Source organism: Apis florea, unplaced genomic scaffold (genome assembly GCF_048593485.1).
Source record: "Apis florea isolate Af1SG1 unplaced genomic scaffold, ASM4859348v1 contig_1794_pilon, whole genome shotgun sequence".
NCBI classification, from domain to species: Eukaryota; Metazoa; Arthropoda; class Insecta; order Hymenoptera; family Apidae; genus Apis; species Apis florea.
This window is the reverse complement of record NW_028256482.1, coordinates 1,968,155-1,991,420: the sequence shown is the minus strand read 5'-3', so window position 1 is coordinate 1,991,420 and position 23,266 is coordinate 1,968,155. Positions and strand designations below refer to the sequence as shown.

At 20.9% G+C, this 23,266-nt stretch overlaps 2 protein-coding genes across 3 annotated transcripts; one reads left to right on the top strand and one right to left on the bottom strand.

Moving 5' to 3' along the window:
• The first annotated feature begins 2,862 nt into the window (after positions 1-2,862).
• Positions 2,863-6,388, top strand: LOC100867573 (uncharacterized). The gene is made up of 2 exons (XM_003695068.4): positions 2,863-3,367; positions 5,792-6,388. Exons 1-2 carry the CDS (start codon positions 2,957-2,959, stop codon positions 6,059-6,061), a joined length of 681 nt encoding a protein of 226 aa, XP_003695116.2. The 5' UTR covers positions 2,863-2,956; the 3' UTR covers positions 6,062-6,388.
• Positions 6,389-11,741: 5,353 nt separating this feature from the next.
• On the bottom strand, positions 11,742-14,220 carry LOC105735892 (uncharacterized). Of its 2 annotated transcripts, none has more exons than XM_086913222.1 (4): positions 13,132-14,220; positions 12,990-13,058; positions 12,841-12,930; positions 11,742-12,038 (listed from the first exon to the last, which is right to left on the bottom strand). In XM_086913222.1, the coding sequence occupies exons 1-4, from the start codon at positions 14,125-14,127 to the stop codon at positions 11,955-11,957; spliced, it is 1,239 nt and encodes a 412-aa protein (XP_086769348.1). In that variant the 5' UTR covers positions 14,128-14,220; the 3' UTR covers positions 11,742-11,954. The 2 variants fall into 2 exon arrangements, with proteins under 2 accessions (XP_086769348.1, XP_086769350.1); XM_086913224.1 differs by having other exon boundaries at positions 13,002-13,058.
• Positions 14,221-23,266: the final 9,046 nt, after the last annotated feature.

Here is a 23,266-nt window from a genome sequence, read left to right as displayed (position 1 = left end):
CGTTAAATTTATAAATTAATTATCAAAATTAATATTAAAAACTTATAATAAATTCCTTATTTTTTCGAAAATGCGAGAATTTGTATATTTTTAATTTGAATTTTTATAAGTTATACCACATATATTAAAACTGACAATTAATTTTTTTATTAACAATTTATACTAATTCATTTATTGTTAAATATTTATTAATTTTACAAAATTGAAAAAAAGTACCAAAATATTTTTATAATTTTTTTTATATTGATTTAAAAAAGAACATCAAATTTTATATTAGTATTAATTTTAAATACTCATATTTAAAATATAGAGATAATCGGAATGAGATGTTTATGACTTATAAAAGATAACATATTTTTAGACAAAAATACTTTTATGTAGTGTATGAATCATGTATGCATCAATTGCACCATTTTATTATCTTTAAAATGTATTAAAATACATAGATTAAAAATTATATTAAAATTAGTTTAATAATTATTTATAAATTTAAATTATTTTCTCTAGTATTAGTGGTGAAAAGAAAAGATTAGTTAATATTTAAATTGGTTTTGAAATGTATATTTGATGATGATAAAAAATTGTTTTTTTAAGATTGTAATTTTTTTTTTACAAATTCATTTTTTACAATACACGATATAGTTTATCGAGATAAGTTAACCTTAAAATAATTTTGAAAATGAGTTTCATTATTCAAATATTCAAAATCGATCGTTAAATGCTTCTCGAAGCTCTCGTATAGTGTAGATCAATGAATGAAAACATTGATATTTATCACTTATTTGTATTTTTATAATAAATCTCTTCTTTTAAAATTTGAATATTATAATTGACAATTATTTGATAAGTATTTTAAAATATATATTAATTATTATACATATAAATACATATATTACAGTACTTGAAGATCTGCTATAATCAAAAATTATTTATAAAGAGGATCAAGAAAAAATTATGAATCGTTTGGTTATAGCATTTTCGCCATATAATTAACACGCGCACATATATTATATAATAAATAAATTTTATGTCACAGTAACGCTTTGTTCGTTAACGATCTGCTAACAATTTTCTAGTTCAATAGAGTTCTATATTATAGAGTGCCAATGACTCCATTGTGCGAATTATAGGGTTGAGGCCACGCGACGCTGTATTAACGAAAAAAATGCGAAACATGTAAGCGACAAAGAGCGCGAGTCATCGACCGTTGTCGATAAACAGTGAACGTAGAAATGTCAAGTGCAAATGAGAAAAACAGAGTAAGTGAAAGAGTAAGTGAAAAAAAGAATGATGAGAAATGTTGAATAAGATAGGTACAAATCGTGAAAAATTGGTATAGAAAGAGATAGATTATAAATTTTGAAGGCAAACAGAACGAATACGATTTTATAATCGAACAATTTCTTTTAATTAAAGCAATTTTTATTATTTCAACAACATTTCTGTTCAATATAATGTTATAATAGCATTTTGAATATTTGATAAAATAAGATGAAATATTACTCTTCTCGTCATTACTTTTACATCAACAAACAAATGATGATCTTCATTTCAAAATCACTTAAAGATAGTACATTAATTGTTGAATTAATTTTAACATCGCTGGCTATAATATCGTGTTTCGCTGAAAAATAATTTTAATTTCAAAAAAGAAAAAGTATGATAATTTTGTGTCAAAAAAATTATTAAAGTGATTTCATTGAATTTTATTTTTCATCATCTAATATGCGTATCGAAATTATTTAAATCTTACTTAAGTATTTGCTTTTACTCTTTTAATACTAGTGGAAATAATATATATATATATATTAAATATTAATATTTAATGCACAATTAAATATTATATAGCAAGATATTACTTGCTAAAAATATAAAAAAATGTTATATAACATGTCATTCTTCTCATTATATAACAAGTTATATATTATTTTTTAGAAATCGATAAAGAACAAAGAAAACATTGCGTCTCGATATGATAATATACCAAAGAAGCATTAAATATGATAATTGTTCATTATATAATAATAATAATATCATTGTAATGTTAAGGGTTGTTTTATATTTTGTTTTTACTGATCCAAAGAACAATTTTCTCTCCTATAATACAATTATCGCTCAGTAGAAATTAATTAACGTTGACATACTTCAAGCTCATTATAATCTTTGAGATAGTTTTGATTGGTTCACTCATTATATATTTTATATAAGCGTGATGTATTTATAAAACAATTGATAATTGATATGCTGACTCATTCTGTGATAAATGCATATATATTCAATGTAATAACAAAAGAATTTTATATACATATAGAAAAAAATCGGTCAAAATTTCATTTTTCTAATCAATATTATCTATTTTATCGATTATATATCTTTATTATTAAATTTTATTATTATATATTAAATTATATATAAAATTTTGCTTTTTATATTTTTAACAATATTTATATAATTTTATATAATTTATAACGATATATGTATCTTGTATAATATATTTATAACAAATTATATAATATGAATCTGTTTCCTTAACGATTTTTGACAATGGTTCTTTTCTTTTCTATAATACATATGTATGTGTATATATATATATATATAATAGTCGATGATTAGACTGTACGTATGAAGAAGCAGCAAATGTTATCGACTGTTGATATCGGTTACATAACAGGAATGTCACTATTTTTCAACCAAAAATATGTATTATTAGCAATGATATATAATTTGCTAAAATATATATATATATAAAGAATTATACATATAATATATTTCTTATTACATAAGAAGATTGGAAAGAGTTATAATATTGTGTTATATAACATGTCAGTGGATTGAAACAGAAACCAGATTATGAAACATTTGTTATTGAACTTCAGTCTGTGTGAAACTCTCGAAGAAAAGACATTACTTTCTATTCTATTCATTTCGTTGTATATTGTTACTCTCTTTTTAAATAATGGAGTGGAACAAAGAAATGACATTTCGATTAATCGAATTATACCGTGAAAAACGTATATTATGGGATCCTATGCATGCGGAATATAAAAACAGAAGTAAGAAACACAGTGCGTGGATTGAATTAAGTAAAGAAATGAAAATACAGACAAATGAAGCGGAAAAAAAGGTACGAATACTTGTTGGACAATTTCAACGAGAAATAAAAAAGGGAAAATATGAAGGTGAAATGGACCCTTCTTATAAATCAAAATGGATTTTTTTCAAACCTTTTCTATTTCTGAAGGATAAGACTCATGTAACAGAAAAAATATGTAATTCAATAGAAGAAAATAATTCATTAAAAGAATCTTCTAAACAAATATCCATTGAATCACAGGAATCTAATTCTAATATTAGTCTTTTGATAGAGGTAAGCAAAACTCACTTAATAGTAACTTTAATATTTAATAAACTTATATAATTTATATAATAAATTAAATACTTAATTCTAATTTTTATTTTATAATGAAAATTTATAATATGAAACGAAAAAAAAAATAATAAATGAAATGAATAAAAGTAATATTAATAAAAATATAATGGAAGAAATAAAATTAATTGTTAATTTATTTTTCTATTCTGATTCAATAATTTATTTTCACAATTTATTTTCACAAATTTATTACGAATTTGAAATTGAAATATGATCTATCAAATTTTTTCTTAAATATTATTAGAAATATTTTAAAATATTATTATCATTAAAAATACTTTCTAAAGTATTCAAAATATGATAAATATTTTATGATAAATAATTTTATGAAATGTTGTATTATAAGAAAGATTAAGAAAACATTAATAAAGTTATAATGAACTAATAATAATATTCAGTTTTACGAATATTAATTTTTTACAAGATATTTAATAAAATTTTGATATTGTTTGTAAATATATAGAGGTATTTATTAAATAAATATAAAATTATGATACATAATTTAACAAAAGACTGGTTAGTGATAATTTTTTAAATATATTATTTGTTTTATAATTTATAATATATTAAATTTGTCTACACATCAAGATAACAAATATGTGAGTTTATCAAAAATTTATTTTCTTACGAATTTGAACAGGATCTTTTTTTAAGATTTCCCCAATTGTATACAAATATATGTATAACAAGAAAGCTAATATGTTATTATTAAGCATGAAATTCATATCGTTATCATTGTTATTTGAATTATTTAATTTTGATCATTCAAAGGTCTTTGTTATATTTTACTTTTTGATTTTGCAAATCCTTCAAAGTGCTCAAATTCATTATATATATCAAATTATCAATATTAAATTATATAATATATATATAAAAAAATACTTCAAATAAATATCGAATAGTTTCATAATTTGACAATTTAATTAATTTTAAATTGTGGAGAGGATATATGAAGTATAACTTTGTTTTTTTTTTTTTAATTAATTAAATCTCATATTTTTTATTGCGTTATGTACCTGACCTTTTTTAAAAAAGTATATTAATCTTTATGATATAATTAAATAATTTAAATATTTTGATTTGAATTAAATAAGTAAATATTTTGATTTGAATGTCGCAGTGTTCTTCGCTTGAATTAATTCGCCGAATAGTTTAAGCTTCCGTGAATATAATATTGAATGAATACATTTGTAAACAAGAATAACATATGAATGGAGATCAAAGATCAAACATCGTCCAATTCTTGGTTCTTCTTCAATTATTTTTACGAATAACTGAAAAATTACTTAGTAAACTGTTTGCTAATAATAGAGAATGAAAATACGCCAGAATTTACTTTACTTCTGATTGATATACTTTTATTCTGAATGATATATGATTTTGAAACTATACGCGTTTGTACTTGATGAATAATTTATTTTTAATTAACAATATTAATTTTGTAAAAATATATCGAATATTAAGAATCGAATAAATATTTTTACATTCTATTCTTATATCTTACGTATATATTAACACACTTGTTTACAATCGATATTAAATATTAAATAGAAAAATATTAATTATAATAGAATTAATTATAAAAATATTAAATAGAAATTTATATCGATATGACGTAAAGTGACAATGATTCATAACATTCAAATTAAAATATTTTTTGAATTAATATTTTTATGTCATATTCTTCATATTTTTTTATAGAGCACCAATAGTATAATAAGAAAATACACGATTCAATTTAAAAAAACAAAGTCTTTCATACATATCTTTTATTCTCACAAAAAAATTAATTATTGCGTGTTACAAATTGCCTAATTTTTTATAATTTTTTCTTAGCTATATATTATATATATATATCGATTTGTTGTATTTTCTCACATTTATTCATACTTGGAAAAATTTAATATAACGAATATGATATCAAACGCAATTTGAATGATAGATGAAATTTTTATTTTTACATTTGAATAATATTTCATTATATGTTTGCTCGAATAATAAATTCTGAATATTTGATAGGGGATGATAAAAAAAAGTGTTTTGTATTGTGTGTTGTTAAAGTATCATAAGTTAAAAAAAATGATATTAATGAAATTCTTCAAGATAGAACTATCATTGGATAAATTTAAATAATTTTTAAATAATTGAATAAATTTTATGATTTATACCATCAGTATATTCGATACTCATTGCAATTAAAAGATGTCTTGCAATTAAAATAGCAACACAACAAATCTCATTCAAATTTCAATCATTCTCTTTCAATATTACCTGTATCTCTTCAAAAATGTGATTAAATTATTAATTTTTGATTTAATTCATTATTTTATTTATTATTTTTATTGATTTGATTTTTTTTAGAATGATAACTATTCAAATTTAGAAATGAAAAGACAGACAAAATCAAACTCAAGTGGTATCAAAAGGAAAGCAGATACTATAAGTGAAGAATCACACATATATTCAACTGAATTGCCAAATGAAATAAGAACACGAGATGAATTTGACGTTTTCGGGGAAATTGTTGCGCACAGTCTGAGAAAATTGAAAAACAGGACAATTCAAAGCCATGTAAAATTCGATGTATATAATATTCTTTATCGTGCTGAAATAGAAAATCAACAAGAATAATATTGCACACTATCATCGTTTTCTAAAGATTAGATAAAAATTTTATATGTAATGTAATTTTTTAAAAATATATTTTTAAATATAATATATAAATTTATATCAAATCAGTATAACTGATTTAAATTTAAAATAATAAACATAATATATACATAATTAGATTTAAATAAAAAACTAAAAAAAACATATTTCTTCAGATACACACTTTTATCTCGTCTTTTAAAGAATAAATTGTAAGATATAGGATTATAAGATGTAGATAGATTGTTAAAGAATTAATTTGTTTTATTAATTTTTATTTGATAACTTGCTAATAAAATAAGGATTTTCACGTGACACTAGTAAATTATAACTTTCATTCTAATCACATAAAAAAAATAGTACATAATTTTTAAATATTTAGAAGAATATATATATATATATATATATATATATATATATATATAAATAGAAGATGAAATTTTGAATGACTTTTTTCCTGCACACGCTATAAAAAATATCATAGATTTTAAAATATTTAAAAAAAATTATTATTATTATATAGAATTTTGCCTTTTAATTACCGCTTATTAATTACCTATCACAGAAGTTAGCGTCCAAAATATAGTATTATCGTCAGAGACGAGCAATGTTATTCCTTCTATCATTAAAAATGGCTTAATTACTTGATAAATTTCTGTCAAAATACGCAACATTCATTACTTATTGTATGTATTGTATATATACATACATTAGTTATTGCTAGATTAGGCAGAAATATATCACATGTCAAGACGTGACTTTCAGACAAAGTCAAGCATCGTGACACGTTATGCTTTTTTTTTTTGCAATTTTGATTACACGTAACATTTATAAGCTTCTCTAGCTTATAGTTATCTATAAGCTTGGATATTCCGTATATATAAATAATTCGAATTCAAATAAATAAAATACAAAATATAAAATAAATATAAATATAATAATAAAATATAAAACCGAAGTTACAATAATTAAATTTACAATAATAATAATAACTTAGAATTATACTTAATATTTATCATTGCTTAAGCTCGTACTTATATAAACGATTCAAAAATAGTATATCTATAAATGCATATATATATATAGATAGAATTCAATGTATAGGATCGAAATTTTTTTGGAAGTAATGTAAAAACTAAAATCGAATATATATATATAAAGAAAAAAGATAATAGGCTTTATAATATATTTCAAAGTCATTAAAATCAATTAGAAATTAATCGGCAAGTTTGCTCAAGGATCTCGAGATATCTTTGTTAAATCGTCATCGAATACGTACCAATCAATACAAATTTTAAATAATTGAAATAAAGTACGATTTTATTCGACCATCAAAAATAAGTGACGAGATGCCAAGTTTATTCCTTTAACCTTGACCTGATTCAAATAACTGGCTAACAAGGCTGACGATTCAACTTGACCGATTACATTAAGGTTACTTCGATTCGTGGTCAACTATATAAACAATCGCTTTCTATAAGAAATGATTTAGAACGTCGATTATTTTATTATATATATAGTATAGAAATATATTATATAATGAAAGTGTATCAAAATTGAATAATTATGGTTTATATTTTGTATTAGCTGTAATGGAATATTATGGAATATTATGGAACAAACAAATGTATCACTTAATATATATTATGAGAATTTTTTGAAGGATTTTGTTTTGTACAATATTTATTTATGTAAATTCTTTTTTTGTCAACTTTTTATTAAAAGATATTAAATTTTTCCGAAATAAAAGTAAGAGAAATATAAAAAAATACAAGTAAAGGAAATATCCATTCGCGCTTTGATCCCATTCTCTCGCAACCACGAAATTTAATATCGTGTCAATGCTAGTTAGTTGATCAGTTAATGCAAGTACACCGTTATATGAGCCTTTCTTTCTACCACCATTATTAAGGTAAGACGTTTGTATGTAATTTGATTTATATTATTAACAATACTACATTTTAATGCTCAATGTTGTTTAATGTATTATATGTGGACATACTTTACAAGTATTACACAAAAAAATATTAAAGAATTTAATAATTCTCTATAATTGCGTATAATATTCTTAAATTGAACAGAGAATGATTATTCAAAAAATTTTATTTCGTAAACGTTTAATATAAACCAGAAAGATATTGCGAACTTTTCAACTTGTCAACAATATCTCTCATATACTCGCTATATGATATTTTAACTTTCGGTAAACTACAAAAGAGTCATTTAACACCGTAACTTGAACTCAAAGAAATATTCCGTATTTTACCAAGAAATAATGCGCACATTCTATAATTAATATTTTTGCGGGATATCTTTAAAGAATCGATTCTAGAAATCAAAATAAACATGAAAATTATATTAACACAAGAATTATATATACAAGAAAATTATTGGATTGATTTAATATAAGAATATTCATTTATTTATTAAGTTAAAATTTAAATTTTACATAAATAAAAAACAAAGCAAAACAAAAATAGAATGATCTATTTCAATCATTTTATTATCTCGCTTCATATAATGCAAAATCAAATTACTCATAAATAAATAATCCTCAAACTATATTTTTATAAACTATTATATTGTATTTTAACCTCTAAAATAACTCCAATGATATAACTTCAATGATATACATATGTATGTTAGAAATTTTCTTTTTTGCTATTCTGTTCTTATTAATGATAACTGCCGAGCGGTCATTTATAGTCTTTTTACCAAATGATAATCTTCCCAACTCTGTAATCTAAGATTATCGAATAAAAACAGTATGTTATCATTAAAAATTTAATTCCTTTGAATTTTCACAAAAAGAAAATATACGATATCATGTTATCTCCTCTATTCTTGTTAATAATTATATTATATAATTAAATAGAAGCATATCATGTGAATAAATTTCTAGTAATAGCAAGCATCGCATAATCACGTGACATACTTCTGCCTAATCTAGCAGTACTAGTAGGAATAATATGATTATACGTTATATATTCTTCGAAGAAGAATTTTTAGTGGTGAAGAGGATAATGTTTCTATCCAGCAATCCTATCGTCATCAGATCTTTTAAGAATAATATACTTATCTTTTAAGAAAGTAATATAACCTTGGATTGTTTGCTTATTTCAAACTTTCTAAATAATATGTACACATACAACAGGTACTCAACATTTGATGTCTGAATATCACTTCGAATCAATGATCAAGCATCATCTGAAGGACATTTCTATCAAAATGTCATTTGTAAAAATTCTATTCAATTGTTGTCATAAATTAATCAGATAGTATATATGAATTATCTGCTTTTAGATTAAAAATATTCCGTATTTATTGATAAATAAAAGTTTTCTAAAAGAAATGCAAACTTGAATTATTATTTTCAATAGAATTGACACAATCAATACAAATATAACAATATAAGATCATATAGCATTGAATGAAAATATACTTACTTTGCTCATGTGAGTCATTTCTAGCATGTATAATAAATACAATTTATATATTTACATACTTATGGATTAATAATATATTTTTTTAAAATTTATATAAAAGTAGAAATAAATAAAAAATATAATTTTTCACAATTTATATGTAACACGATGTTAACGTGAAGTCAACTCGAAAATATTAAATCTGCACGCAGATTAATTCTTTGAACACGGTGTTGAAAATTAATCTGAGCTTTATCTTCTAAAGTTTCTACAATTTCAAAAGCATTTAACTACCATCTCTATATAATCTCTATTCTTTACATATCCTCTATACATTTGTGACTTAATATTTATATATTTATAATTCAACAGTCCAAATCTTTACAATGCGCAATACAATAAAATTTTATGAGAATTTTATAAAGATACTTACTACTAAGAAATTTTAATATCTTACTTTTAAATTGCCATTTGAAAATCTTTTATTTTAATTTTTCGTCCAGAAATGATTGTAAAAGTTCTCTTTTTGATTTCGTATAAAGAACTTGTTTGTATATCTCTTCGGTTCTTTTAAAAATTATGCTTAGCTATCAATATAATCATTGAATAAAATTATTTCTTTTGAAATTATATCTTCGTTTGTTTATATGAATCCATTAAGGGAACAGTTCATACATATATATTATAGGAATTTAATAGGAACTTAATTTTCTTTAATAATTATAATTTTAAAAAATTTTTTTTAATTTTTAATATCTCATTTATATTAGAATATATTAGAAATAATATCAAAAAATATTATATAATTATCAATAATTTTGCCTTTTCCTTTTTTCTTCTATTAAAAATTTATTAGCAATTCTATTGAAGCAATTCTGAAATTAATCAATTGCATGCATCAATTGTGAGTATGAATCATATAACGTGACTACTTTTAATAAAAAAAAAAATTACTTGTTATAAAAAAATGTTTTATAGAAAAATTGTATAATGAAGAAATGATCATTAACTTAATTATTCTTTTTTGTAAATGCAGTTTTTTGTAAATTATTATATGGGATCATATAATAATTAATTTTATTTTTTTTAATGAAATAATATATTTTATAAGATGTTATATACAATTTGTATAAATATTAAATATTGTGTTGAAAATGAATATTTTTTTTACTTTGTTATTAATTTCATTAGAATTATATATTATATTTTATATAATCATGTTGCATTATTTCGTATTATAACAAAATCCCCATATTTTAAATACTAATTCAACATAAATAATAATAATAAGTAATAAGTAATAAATTACATTAAATACAATTTTGTATATATTTATCATATAATTTAAAAAATAAAATTATTTTTTTATTATATGTAAAGTATATTGAACAAAAGTAAAAATGTTAAGTATGTATGTTAAATATTAATGTATTTATTATATTTTAGTAACACTTATGCAGTTTCATTTTATACAATTGATTCAATATACTCATTCATAACTTACAACATTATTTAAGATATAAGGAAAGAAATAATTCTGTTTTTAATAATAAAATTATGATTTATGAAGGTTGAATATTATGGGCATCATGCTGATGAAACGTCCTCCTTTTAAAGATTATTGAAGATAATATGATTCAATGGTAGGTTAATACCTTGACACACTTTTAAGCTTTAACAGTTTCAAAGGTTATAAATATTGTTTTAGAATAATAATATATTCGTAAATAAAAAATAATTTAAATAAAAAATCAAATAAGCAATATCAAACTTCTTAGTATCAGCATAAAATGACCATGATTTATCAGAGGCCTTAATTGTTCTAACCATTATAATTAATATTACATACAATTATTATAAACTTTTAATATTATTCATTTCAATATTATTGATTTCATTTATTTCAATATTATTCTTATGAAATTGTATCTAATGTTTTTTTAAATTTTGTATAAATAACATTGATTTTATCATATAAATAATTCATCAAATAAATGTAAATATATCTTAATTATTTATAATTATATTTATATTATATTTATATTAGAATTGCAGTTTATTATATATATTAAATTAAATTAATTGTTTCGTTATTAAAGATCTTTTAAAAATGTAAAGATGTATAAATAAATACGATAAAAAATAATCATTAAAATATATAAAAGAAATAATCATTTGACTAATTGTTTGGCCACTATTGTAAAGTGAATATAGAGGCTTATGTTTAAACTAGGAAGAAACGCTGAGTATTGATTGAATATACAACACTCCATTCAACATATATAATAACAACCTATCTCTTTTCAAAAACACAATACAGATATGTTTATATAACAATAATTAATAACAATAAATATATCAACAATTTGAGATCTCTTTTTTCTTTTGTTTTCAATTGTAAGTTTTGACAATTCAAAAATATTTGATTTGTAAATATGTTCTTATTATACTCATTGCATACAGGAATTTTCATTTGAAGTCTGCGTTTGAAATTGAAGCAAAATCACTAAGTACGTAATTATTGTACTGATCATCTAACAAGAGAAGTTACAAATACTAAATAAATAGTGTATACATATTATATGTGATATTAGGATGGAACGAAACAGAGGCAAAATTCCTATTTATGATTTCTAATATAATTCTAAATAAAAGAAGTTTTGTTTTTTATAATACTTAAATTGTTAAAATATGAATTTGATCAATAAAATTTTTTAGGCTGCCACAATTCATTTAAAAATTATTATTTTCATTTTTGATTTTATAAATTTTTCTTCCATAATTTATTATTTTTAATTGAAAAAGGAAATCTTTCTTATATATATGTATAATATACAATGTATATATAATATATATAATATATACAATATAATGTTTATATATAATAATGAAAAAATAATATAACAATAATGATGAAATTTAAATTAAATTTGAAATAAGAAAAGAACATTATATTATAAGTTCTTATCTATTTTTAATTTATATATTCATTTTAAATTATCAAATTTAAAGTATAAGATTAAAAGTATAAAGTATAAAATTAAAGTATAAGATAAAATATAACAAAAATAATATTATGATCAATAATATAATAAAAATGAGAATTAAAAATTCACAAAATATAAAAGAAAAATAAAAAATTAAAATTTCAATGTTATTTTGAAGTAACTAATTTTACAAAAATATATAGTCTGTTTATTAAATCTAGAAGATTAGAAATAAGTTTTTTTCATCATTAAAATATAATCATCAATTTTAATTCCTTCGTTCCACCTTGAGATATACTCATTATCACTTTCAAATAATATTCAAATTAATTAACTAATTTTTACTCACCGATTGAAAGAACTCATTGTCTAATGTAAAGTATCCATTTATTGAAAATATTATTTTCTGATGTAACAATTGAAATGAAAATTGTTTGAGCTGGAACACGTTTTAATATAAGACAACGAAAAAATTTAAATGATTGATTTTACAAATACCTCTTTTTTTACTTTTCGATCGCTCACGCAATTTAATAATATGTGTACAATGCATCCAGTTTTTCCAATCTGTGTAAAAAGTATATTAAGTTTCGCAAAATAATTAATATTCGGAAAAGGAAAAAAATTCAGATATATTTACCTCGTTTATCATTTTAGTTATTTTCGATATTAATAAACCGAAAGGAAATAACAACAATATTATCCAAAGTATAGTATTTATAATGAGTAAAAAATCCACATTTGTATTCTTAATAAAAAGTACTAAGATGAAATAAGTGATATATAATAATGTGAAAAAGATAAAACAGAGTCCAATAAAAGTAGGAAAAGCATAAAATTGTGAAATTTCTCTACAAATGTTGTAAAGATGATCGTGTATATTTCGAATTTGAAGAAGAAGATGAATCCTTGAACAATTCATGAATATACGTCGATTCTGATACAATATGTTAGAATTGAAATCATTCGTTTTATTTTGATAAAAATTTTGCATAATGCAGTTTAATTTTACAAAAATTTCATTTATTAAAGTAATCACGAAAAAATATTGAATGAAAAGCAAGCCTGCAAAAGTCGTAGGTATAAGATTTCCTAATAATGTAATTGGTTCAGGTTTGAAATATATGATTTCAGTAATTAAAAGAACGACAAATAAAACTAATTTAAATAAACAAATGAAGAATAGAACATTGAAAATATATTTTTGATTCAGTGGTTGTTTTAGACGATGTAATATGATCTCAATACGAATCAAATAATTTCCAATCTTTGTGATAACTGATTGAAATATACAATAAGACAATAAAGTCGAGATTATCATTGAAGTGCCTAGTAATCCTTGGAAAGTTTCTATTATTATTGTTACATTTGTTCTATAAGTATATTCTGCATAAAGTATAAGTTGTATCAAGAAGAAATTTGATGCAATTACTAAAAAGCTGCCAAACAAGTTGTACAATATTCCTAGTTTAGAGCCAACAAAAATTACAACTTTTTTTGAAGACCATATCTTCGAATTTCTTCGATTATTTAAAGAAAATGTGGCAAGACCGAAGAATTTAAAGAAAAATAAGAATAACAAAATTGCTCTATGCTTATTTCGAGACCAATATAATTTATTTAAGTTAACTACCATTTTTTTAAGTTTTTTAAGTTTTAAGAGAAGATTGTTATTAATAATATATGTATATTCTCGTTTATATTTAACAAAAAATGTGTCAACAATACACTTTGTCTTCTTTTTCTTCTTTGTATATAAATATTAAACGTCACTTTCAGTATGTTCTTAATTCATTATTTTTATTTTTTCAAAAAATTATGTGTATTGTGATATTTCTAATAACACAATACAACATAAATGCAAGAAGTTTACTACTGCAGTTTATTTTATATCACTGATCTAAAAAACAATATTAAATATTAAATTATATTCCAAGCATGTGCATTACATTATATATATGTAATAAAATTGATTTCACATTTATTACAGATATTATGATATATGCTTCGAATAAAAGCTTATTTATGATAAAAATCTTATCTATTATCATAAATTTATAATAAACTAAAAAATAGATGCAAACATATTTGTAATGACATCTAAAAAAAAATATAAATATATCGTAATGTAATAAAAAGAAAATTATTTTGTTATTAAAAAACAATATCTAATATTATAAACAAACATAATACTACAATGTAACTTCTCTTATTTTTTTCTTATTGAATATTCATGATTTTCTTTTTAAAAACTTTTGACATTTTATTAGAAATATTGATTAAAAATATGAATATGTTTAATTTTTTTTAAATTAAAATTATTCTAAAAAAAAAAAGAAAAAAATTAAAATTAAATTTAAGAAATTTTTTATTACAAAATCTTTTAATAATAAAAACAAAAAACTCAAAACACTGATAATATTTTACTTGACAATCATGCTTTGAAAGTACTATAACGATGCCTTTGATATCTTTTATAATGAAGAATTAAGAAACAGAAATTTCTATAATTTTAATCATTGAAAATTTATGCATAACAATTATTACGAAATTAAATTTTACATAAATAATATCTTATGATCAAATGTGTATCACATGTGTGCTCTTCAAAATTCATCGTAAAAATAAGATCTAAATAAATAAAGAACTATTTTCTCTTATTTTATCTTTTGTATTTCATTTTTGTTTTGCTTTCAACATTCTATATCTTACTTCGATGCTAAAGTATTAAATAACATTGACCAATTCGTAGAAATACACTTCTTTAGATAAGGATCATATTTTCAAAACATTTGCTAGAACTAGCTCTATTATATATTTATATATATTTATTTATTGAATTGTGTTGAAGTTAAAACAGTAAATATTTATATAAATATAATATATATATAACATATACATATGTAAAATATATATATAAAATATACATAAGAATAAAATATATAAAATATATATAAAGAATATATAGAAAATATGGTTTATTAAATAAAATTGTTCATTTTTATGAATAAAAGTTATTTGTCGTTCTGGATTATATAATTTTGAGATATTTAAAGATAAAATATAAAAAGTTAGTAAAAAATATAAAAGTTATAAAAATATTTTTTTAATTAGTGTTATTTCTTAATACTAAATATACTAGATGTGAAAAATAATATATGACATATAATATGTGATATAATATTGAGATAATTGTTTAAGTTACCTTTGTTTTGCTTATTCAGGAGTGGATCTATGTTTGTAGACGACTAAAATATTTATTTAATTTTATAATTGAAATATAATATATTATCTTTAATAAAATAATTATAAAATAATATCTAAATTTTGTAAGCATGAAAGAATGCTTGAAAGAAACTTTCTGCGCAGGATTTGCGCGCAGTCTCCATCATAGTCCTTGCCTATGCCAATCAACTGAAAAAACACAGTTGGTGTCGCTTCGGTATCGTTCGAACGCATTTTGTATTTAAGATGTGAAAGAATGTATGTCGTTGAATTGAGAGAACAATTTCAGTTGACGTAATTCTTTTACTAAATTATTGATAGATTATGTAAAAATAATAGTTTAGTTATACTATTAAATAAAAAATCGTTTTTTAATCGATATACATATATACATAAATAATTATCTTATTTTTTCTTCATTTATCAAGTGAAAGTGCTATGTGAAAAATAAAATAAAAATTGGGCTATGTTAAGAAGTTGATTTTTGAATTTTGTTGAAGAAATGAATATATAATATTGAATCATCATCGATTATTCAAGGTAAATATATATTTTTTAAATTTATATATAATATATATGTATATAAATTTCACACATTTTTTTATTGTAAGAAGCTACGTAGAATTACATTCCTGTTTCGCCTCAAACCATCGAATCTACATTTTGTATATAATTTTCAATATTGCGTTTCTGTTTTTTAATATCTATGATTGTAAATTTCCCAACAGTATGTATTTTTGCTAATTTCATTGCATTTTCACCACTTTTAAGATTTTTAATTATTTCGTATTTTTCAATACAAGTTTTCCTTTTCGTCGTTAAAATTATATGTTTTCATTTACTTGCATTGTGATATCGTTCTCTGCTTTAGAATTAATTTGATTACATTTAACCGAACACAAAAAACTATTTATTACATCTAAATACATTGTATTTACGTTGTAATCTGAGTATGTTGGTATGTAAATATCACTACGAAACGTGCGGATAATAGAAGATACGGATAATAGAAAAAAAAGTTCAAAAAATATATTTTTTGCTTATATGAATTAAAAAAAAAATTAATACAATAAAATGATGGCATATGTATAAAAAATTTAATACATTACTTATTTAAAAATTTAATAATACATTAATTTAAATATATAAAATAATAAATATTAAAATATAAATTTTTTTTTTTTTTATAATAAATTTTTCGCACTTTTCTGTGAATTTTCATTCTCAAATCTATTTTTAATTTTATTCTTTTCAATTGAATGGACTTTCTTCATACTTCCATAATAATAATTTTTTCGTAAATAAATATTCTATAAATATTTTCTGAATGAAATTTATTTTTTAATCTTTTCAACATTTAATACTATTGAAAATATTTGTTTCAATATTTAATATTATTGATAATAATATTTAATATTAATATTATTGTATTTATATTACATTGAAAATTATTTTTAAATTTAATTTTAATACAATTCTATAAAAATGAAAATATTTTTATTGTTTGCGATTTTTATTAGATTATACATACAGTATAGTCTATACAGTCGATAAGATAGACTAATATATATATATATATATCTTATTTTAGTAACAGTTTCTAGATAATAGATAGCGTTAGTAAACAGAATATTAAAACACTTAACAAAGAATATAAACAATATTGTGAAAAAACAGTGCTATTTTTGAGAAAAATATTTAGAGGAATCTTGACATTGTATATTTCTTAGAACACTTTAGCTTAAAAGTGTAAATATAATCTTGAAACTTTAGACGCCATTTTCCAGCCATACTTTTATGCTATACTTACTCGATGATAAATAGCATATTATGTTCGAAGAAATTTATAACAAACATTCGTAGATCGGTTTTTCTGAAAATAATGGATTCTTTGTGTAACGGTTCTTGTGTAATTTTTCTCTCAGCTTAAGGAATTGAGGAATTTTCTTTAGTTTGGAGAATTGATAAATAAATTGTTGATTTGCGATGTCATTGCCGCAATCGTTCATAATAAATGTGAGAATTCAGCGTTTTTATAAATTAGAAAAAAGTTAGAACACTAAGAATTTCATTAACCTTTATTAATCGTTAAAAGAATTTCATGATTTCTTGAATATACATTTTTAATCCTTAAACAAAAGAACTTTGTTAGAATTTGAATTTATAAAGTTCAGAATTTGAGAACTCTTTGTACTTGATATTTAGTGAACTCATACGTAGATTTGCATTTAATTTATACGAACTTTATAAAGAACTTTATAAAGAATCAATTTTATTAATTTTATATTATTATTGTTTTATTACTTAATAACATAGCTCTACAAACGGTTTGGAATTAACATAAGATATTGTTAAAACTATACAATTCATGTTAAATCCACACATTCCATCGTGAACTTTATTTATAATGTTTACTTTACTCTATTACCTATAAATGAAACAATAATATTATATATTTTTTTTTGTTCATAAAATATAATTAGAATAAAAACTTACTGTAATTTTGAGATAAAAATGACATATTGTAAAACATGAAAGAAAAATCATTTATACATTTTTTTTAAACATTTTTTAATTCTACTTTATATTATAACAATTATCAAAAAATTAAAAATTAGTCATTTGTATAAGAAGTACAATGTTATGTCAAATATTTTTCAATATCTATAGTTATTTCTATAACATTTTCTTTTAAATTAATTTTAATTGATTGCAAAATATATCGCTCCTCATAATCGTTAAAATCTTCTCTTTTTTTTATTTTGTTTAATGTGCAATTTTAATTTTTAATATATTTTCTTTTATAATATATTTTATTTGTATATCTTTGATTTACAATTATAGTTTTCTGATGTTTATTATAACGAAAAATTATCAATTTTCATATTTTCATTGTTTGCTTTTTTTTTAAAATTTCATTTTTCTAAATGATATTATCTTGAAATTAATATAAGAATATAAAACTTTGCTCATTTAAACGAAAAGAGATTAAAAACAATTTCATATATATTTTAATTTAGGGAATTTTCGAATATTGTAAATGGATTTTTAGTATAGATCATGTTTCATAGATGGCAGTACTATATTTATTTTATCTTAATAAAAGATATATATATATGATATATTAATTTAATTTAGCTTTATTTCAATTTTTTTTCTTATATGTGTCCAATATGTGTAATGATTTCATTTTTTATTTAATTTCAATCACGGACATGTTTAATATTGAATTTATCGCGATATCGATATTATAACAATCTGTCTTCATTATTATAATATCATGATATTGTGATATTAATATGATATTATAATAATATAATATTATTATGATAATATTTTTCTTTGATCATAATATTCTCTAATTATTTTGCGTAAAATTTTATTAAAAGTAATTCATTCAAAAACATCTATTAATATATTATTAATAATTACATATATTGATCATTAAAATATCGATAACGGATGAAAATAATTTAAGTCTTTATTTTTTTTTTTTTAAGATCTTATTAACGATAATTTAAAAATTAAATTTCTGATATATTATTAAAATATCATTAAGATAAAAAAAAAGAAAAGAAATAATTTTTTTTTGTATAGTCGAGATCTATGTTTACGGTTGACATAAAGTTCTTTGGAAGAAATGTAAGATAGTTGATGTCGACAGACTTAAATATTCATAAAAATAGCACAACTTTTATTAATGTAAAGTAAAAAAAAATCATTGATTATTATTGTCTTATTTTTAATAAATAATATATTGGAATTTTGAAAGTTCTGCTATAATAAAAATATTTAATCACACTTCTATTATAAATATTTTATGTCTTATTGTTTAAAAAAAAAAAAGTTTCAACATTTTCGCTACATTCATTATTATACATTTAAAAATGATAATTTTGAGAATTTTTCTGCGATATTTAATCCTTTATAATGCATCGTCTTTGAATTTAATTTGTTAAATTCAGAAAAAACCATGTATACAGAATTTGATCTTTATATTTGTAAATTAAATCAATGTGAAATCAAGTGAACGTTTTTATGAATTTAAAAAACTGGTATACAGTTAAATGAATGAAAAAAAAGGTAATCTAAAATAACAAAAAATGAATAAATAAAATATATAATAAAGACATATCATGTGACACAATGCAATGCTTGGCTTTAGCGAAAACCTGGTCACGTGATATATATATTCTTCTCTTAAATGTTCAACATTAACAGTGAGAATGATGGCGTCATTTATTCTCCTCTTGTGGAAATTCGTCGCAGAAGAATTGAATTTTTTTAATGATAGAAATAATAGCATACCAAAACTTCAAAATACTAGTTCTACCAAGTCAAGTATTACATGTACTTTTGAAAATTCATTGCGAGAAAATTGAATCACATTTAGTAATAGAGGGGATATAGTAATAACAATAATAATAGTAATAGAGTGTACTGTCCATGTTTAGCAACTTTGTCGAAAATATAAAAATCAAATTTTTATGTTTTTATTTCTAATAGATGTTATCGATACATCAAATTACAGATATATATATAATAATATAAAATAAGTAATATAAATAATAATAAATGCCAATATTAAATGCAATCTTTATTGATGAATTATTATTATGAAACTATTTATTATATACTGAAAATACGCTAAGAAGAATGAAACTTATAAATAAAAAATATTCTTTATATTATTCTTTATAATCTAATATCTAAATTAAAAATTATCAAGTATTTGAATCAATTAAATTTTAAATTTATATAGATATATAAATAATAATACTAATATATATATATCATGATTCACAATAACATTCTACAAAATATTTGTTCATGTTTATCACTTATAAATTATCACAATTTCATGAATATACAATAAAATTGTATTTAAAAATATACTTATTTCTGCACAGTTGTTGATAATGAGACTGTTCAATAAACTTTATTATTCTATATATATTTATATATAAATATATGGATATTTGAAAAAATTTGTATATTTATATATATGAATTATGAGATAAGTATGTTATTATCAGAATAATTATATTTATGATTGTTGTAAAACCTGATGAAATGATGATCAAAAATATTTGATAGCTCAAGCAGGCATAATATCGCATTAAATGCAACGAATTTATTATATTTACGTTATAAATAGATACAGATTGAATTGATGTGACAAAAAATATAATTATTTCTATGAAATGTGCTATCATTAAACAGAATATAAAAAATATCTCATCAAATAATTTGAAAAATGAGAATGACGTTATTTGTTCAATTTGCTTCATAGTCTAATGAAATAAATTGTTGCATCGCTATTAGAAATACATTAGAACATCATCTTTAGATCATACTGAATCTTCCTATATCTATTTTTATCCAGAAAAAATGAAACTTCATCATCGAATTACGAAATCTTCAGAACTTGCGAAATTTCAAAATAAAATTAATATGAATTTTAATTGAACATTCGTCACTAATTGGATTAAAGAATAAAAACGTTATAATTTTATAATCTCTCTTGATATTTCAAGATAAGCTCATCGCAATATCGCATTATCGTTTTCATGTGAAATTTATATGCAACATTCAAAATTCAATCGATATATTTTACCAATTATGGAAAGAATGATAAGCTATTGACGAACAAGTTGTGAAAAGAGTGATAAGCTTATTGATATCCAAATGTTTAAAGATGTCAAAACTATGTGCAAAGCTGTTTTGTAAATATTATTCAAAATGATAAATTTATGGATATCTAAATATTTAAAAATGTCAAAACTATGTGCAAAGCTGTTTTGTTAATGTAATTCCAAAACAATATGAACATAAAATATATCATACACTGTTCATTTGCATTGTAAATAATAAACAACGAGCAACACTAATTATAGTCAACTATTTACATTATGCAAGTGAAAAAAATGAGTTCACTATCCAAGAGAAATCTGACAAATGTATAAGAAGAGTTCTTATATTGAGACAAGATTTAATTTGATCTCATTAAATAAGATCATACGAAAATCTGTAAGTGGTTTGCTAAAAAATTATTTACTGTAATTTATAAGTGAAATAAATGGTTCACAAATATCTGATAAATTCGAAAGGAGTAATACATTTTTATATCAAGATAAGATTTAACATGAGATAAGTCAATTTGAACTTGTATATGATCAATAATTGATTTTCAAAACAATAATTAATATAAATTTATACACAATTCAATGAACAAATTAAGGATGATAAGTTCGGATTATATATAAAGTGCTTGAAGTTTATCATATATCAAATTTTTTGATCTTTTTTTGATTTATCTAAGATAATTCTTGCATGTTTTTGAAACTATATTGTAGTTTTCATTTCATGTTGTATAAAATAGCAATTTATTCGTCGATTTTCGAACCAATCAAGAACAGGATGATAAAAACGTCTATAATATACTGGATAATTTATTATATTTTATTCTCCATTGAATATATTACAGATTTGCTTATGAATTTCGTTGATGGATTTGACAATGTGATAATTCATGAAGACTGATGAACTATTATTTGAACAGCAACTCGGTTAATGTATCACACAAAGTTATTTCAAATTGTACAACAAGATTGAAATATAATCAATATAATTATAACAATTAGTATCATTAATCCAAGCAAACATATTAAATTGCTGATAATATCGATTAACAGTAAATCAATCATTGAAGAGCATTTAAATTAATAGGAAGATTATAAGATTATATTAATTAAATCTTTGAATAAAAGACTTATCTATTATGAGATAATATTATCTATTATGGATAAATATATTCAATTGAAAAATCTTTAATGTTAATCTTTGAAGAAATTGAAGATCATCAAAACTTACAGAAATTGATTAAGATGAAATTTCATTTTATCATCATCAGCCAAATAATATTTAATTAAAAAGTCTTTAATGTTAATCTAAAAATCAAAACTGATAGCGAATTTTATTTCTTGATAAATATAATAATAAATTCCCTTAGTCTGATTAATTTATTCAGTTAATGTCATGCAAAATGAAAGGGGAATAATTTTGCTTCATGATTATGGAACCAGTGTTTCAAAATTTCGAAAGATAATTGTAAAGTCAAAAAGAAGAGGAAGTTTGAAAGAATCTTCAATCAAAAAAATCAAAATATTGAAATGTTTCTTGAAGTTAAATACAAAGTTAATTTGAAATGAAAATAAATTTGCATCCATAAGGACAATAATAACAATAATTGAGTTAAAAAATTTAAAAAAGATAATCTACAATTCAAATATCGATAAAAGATTTAATAATTTTATAATAAATTTGTAAAATTTATAATTCTACAAATTTTTCAAATATTCATATATTTCTTGATATAAAGTATCTGCTTTGATAAATTTTGATTAAAAGAAATAATATAATAATGAAATAAATAATTAGTCAATATAATAGTTTCAAAATTGTTGCAGAAATCGGTAAAAAATAATGATGATTCATTATGCACAATGGATCTTTTGTGCATATTGTATAAGTTATAAATAATAGTGTAA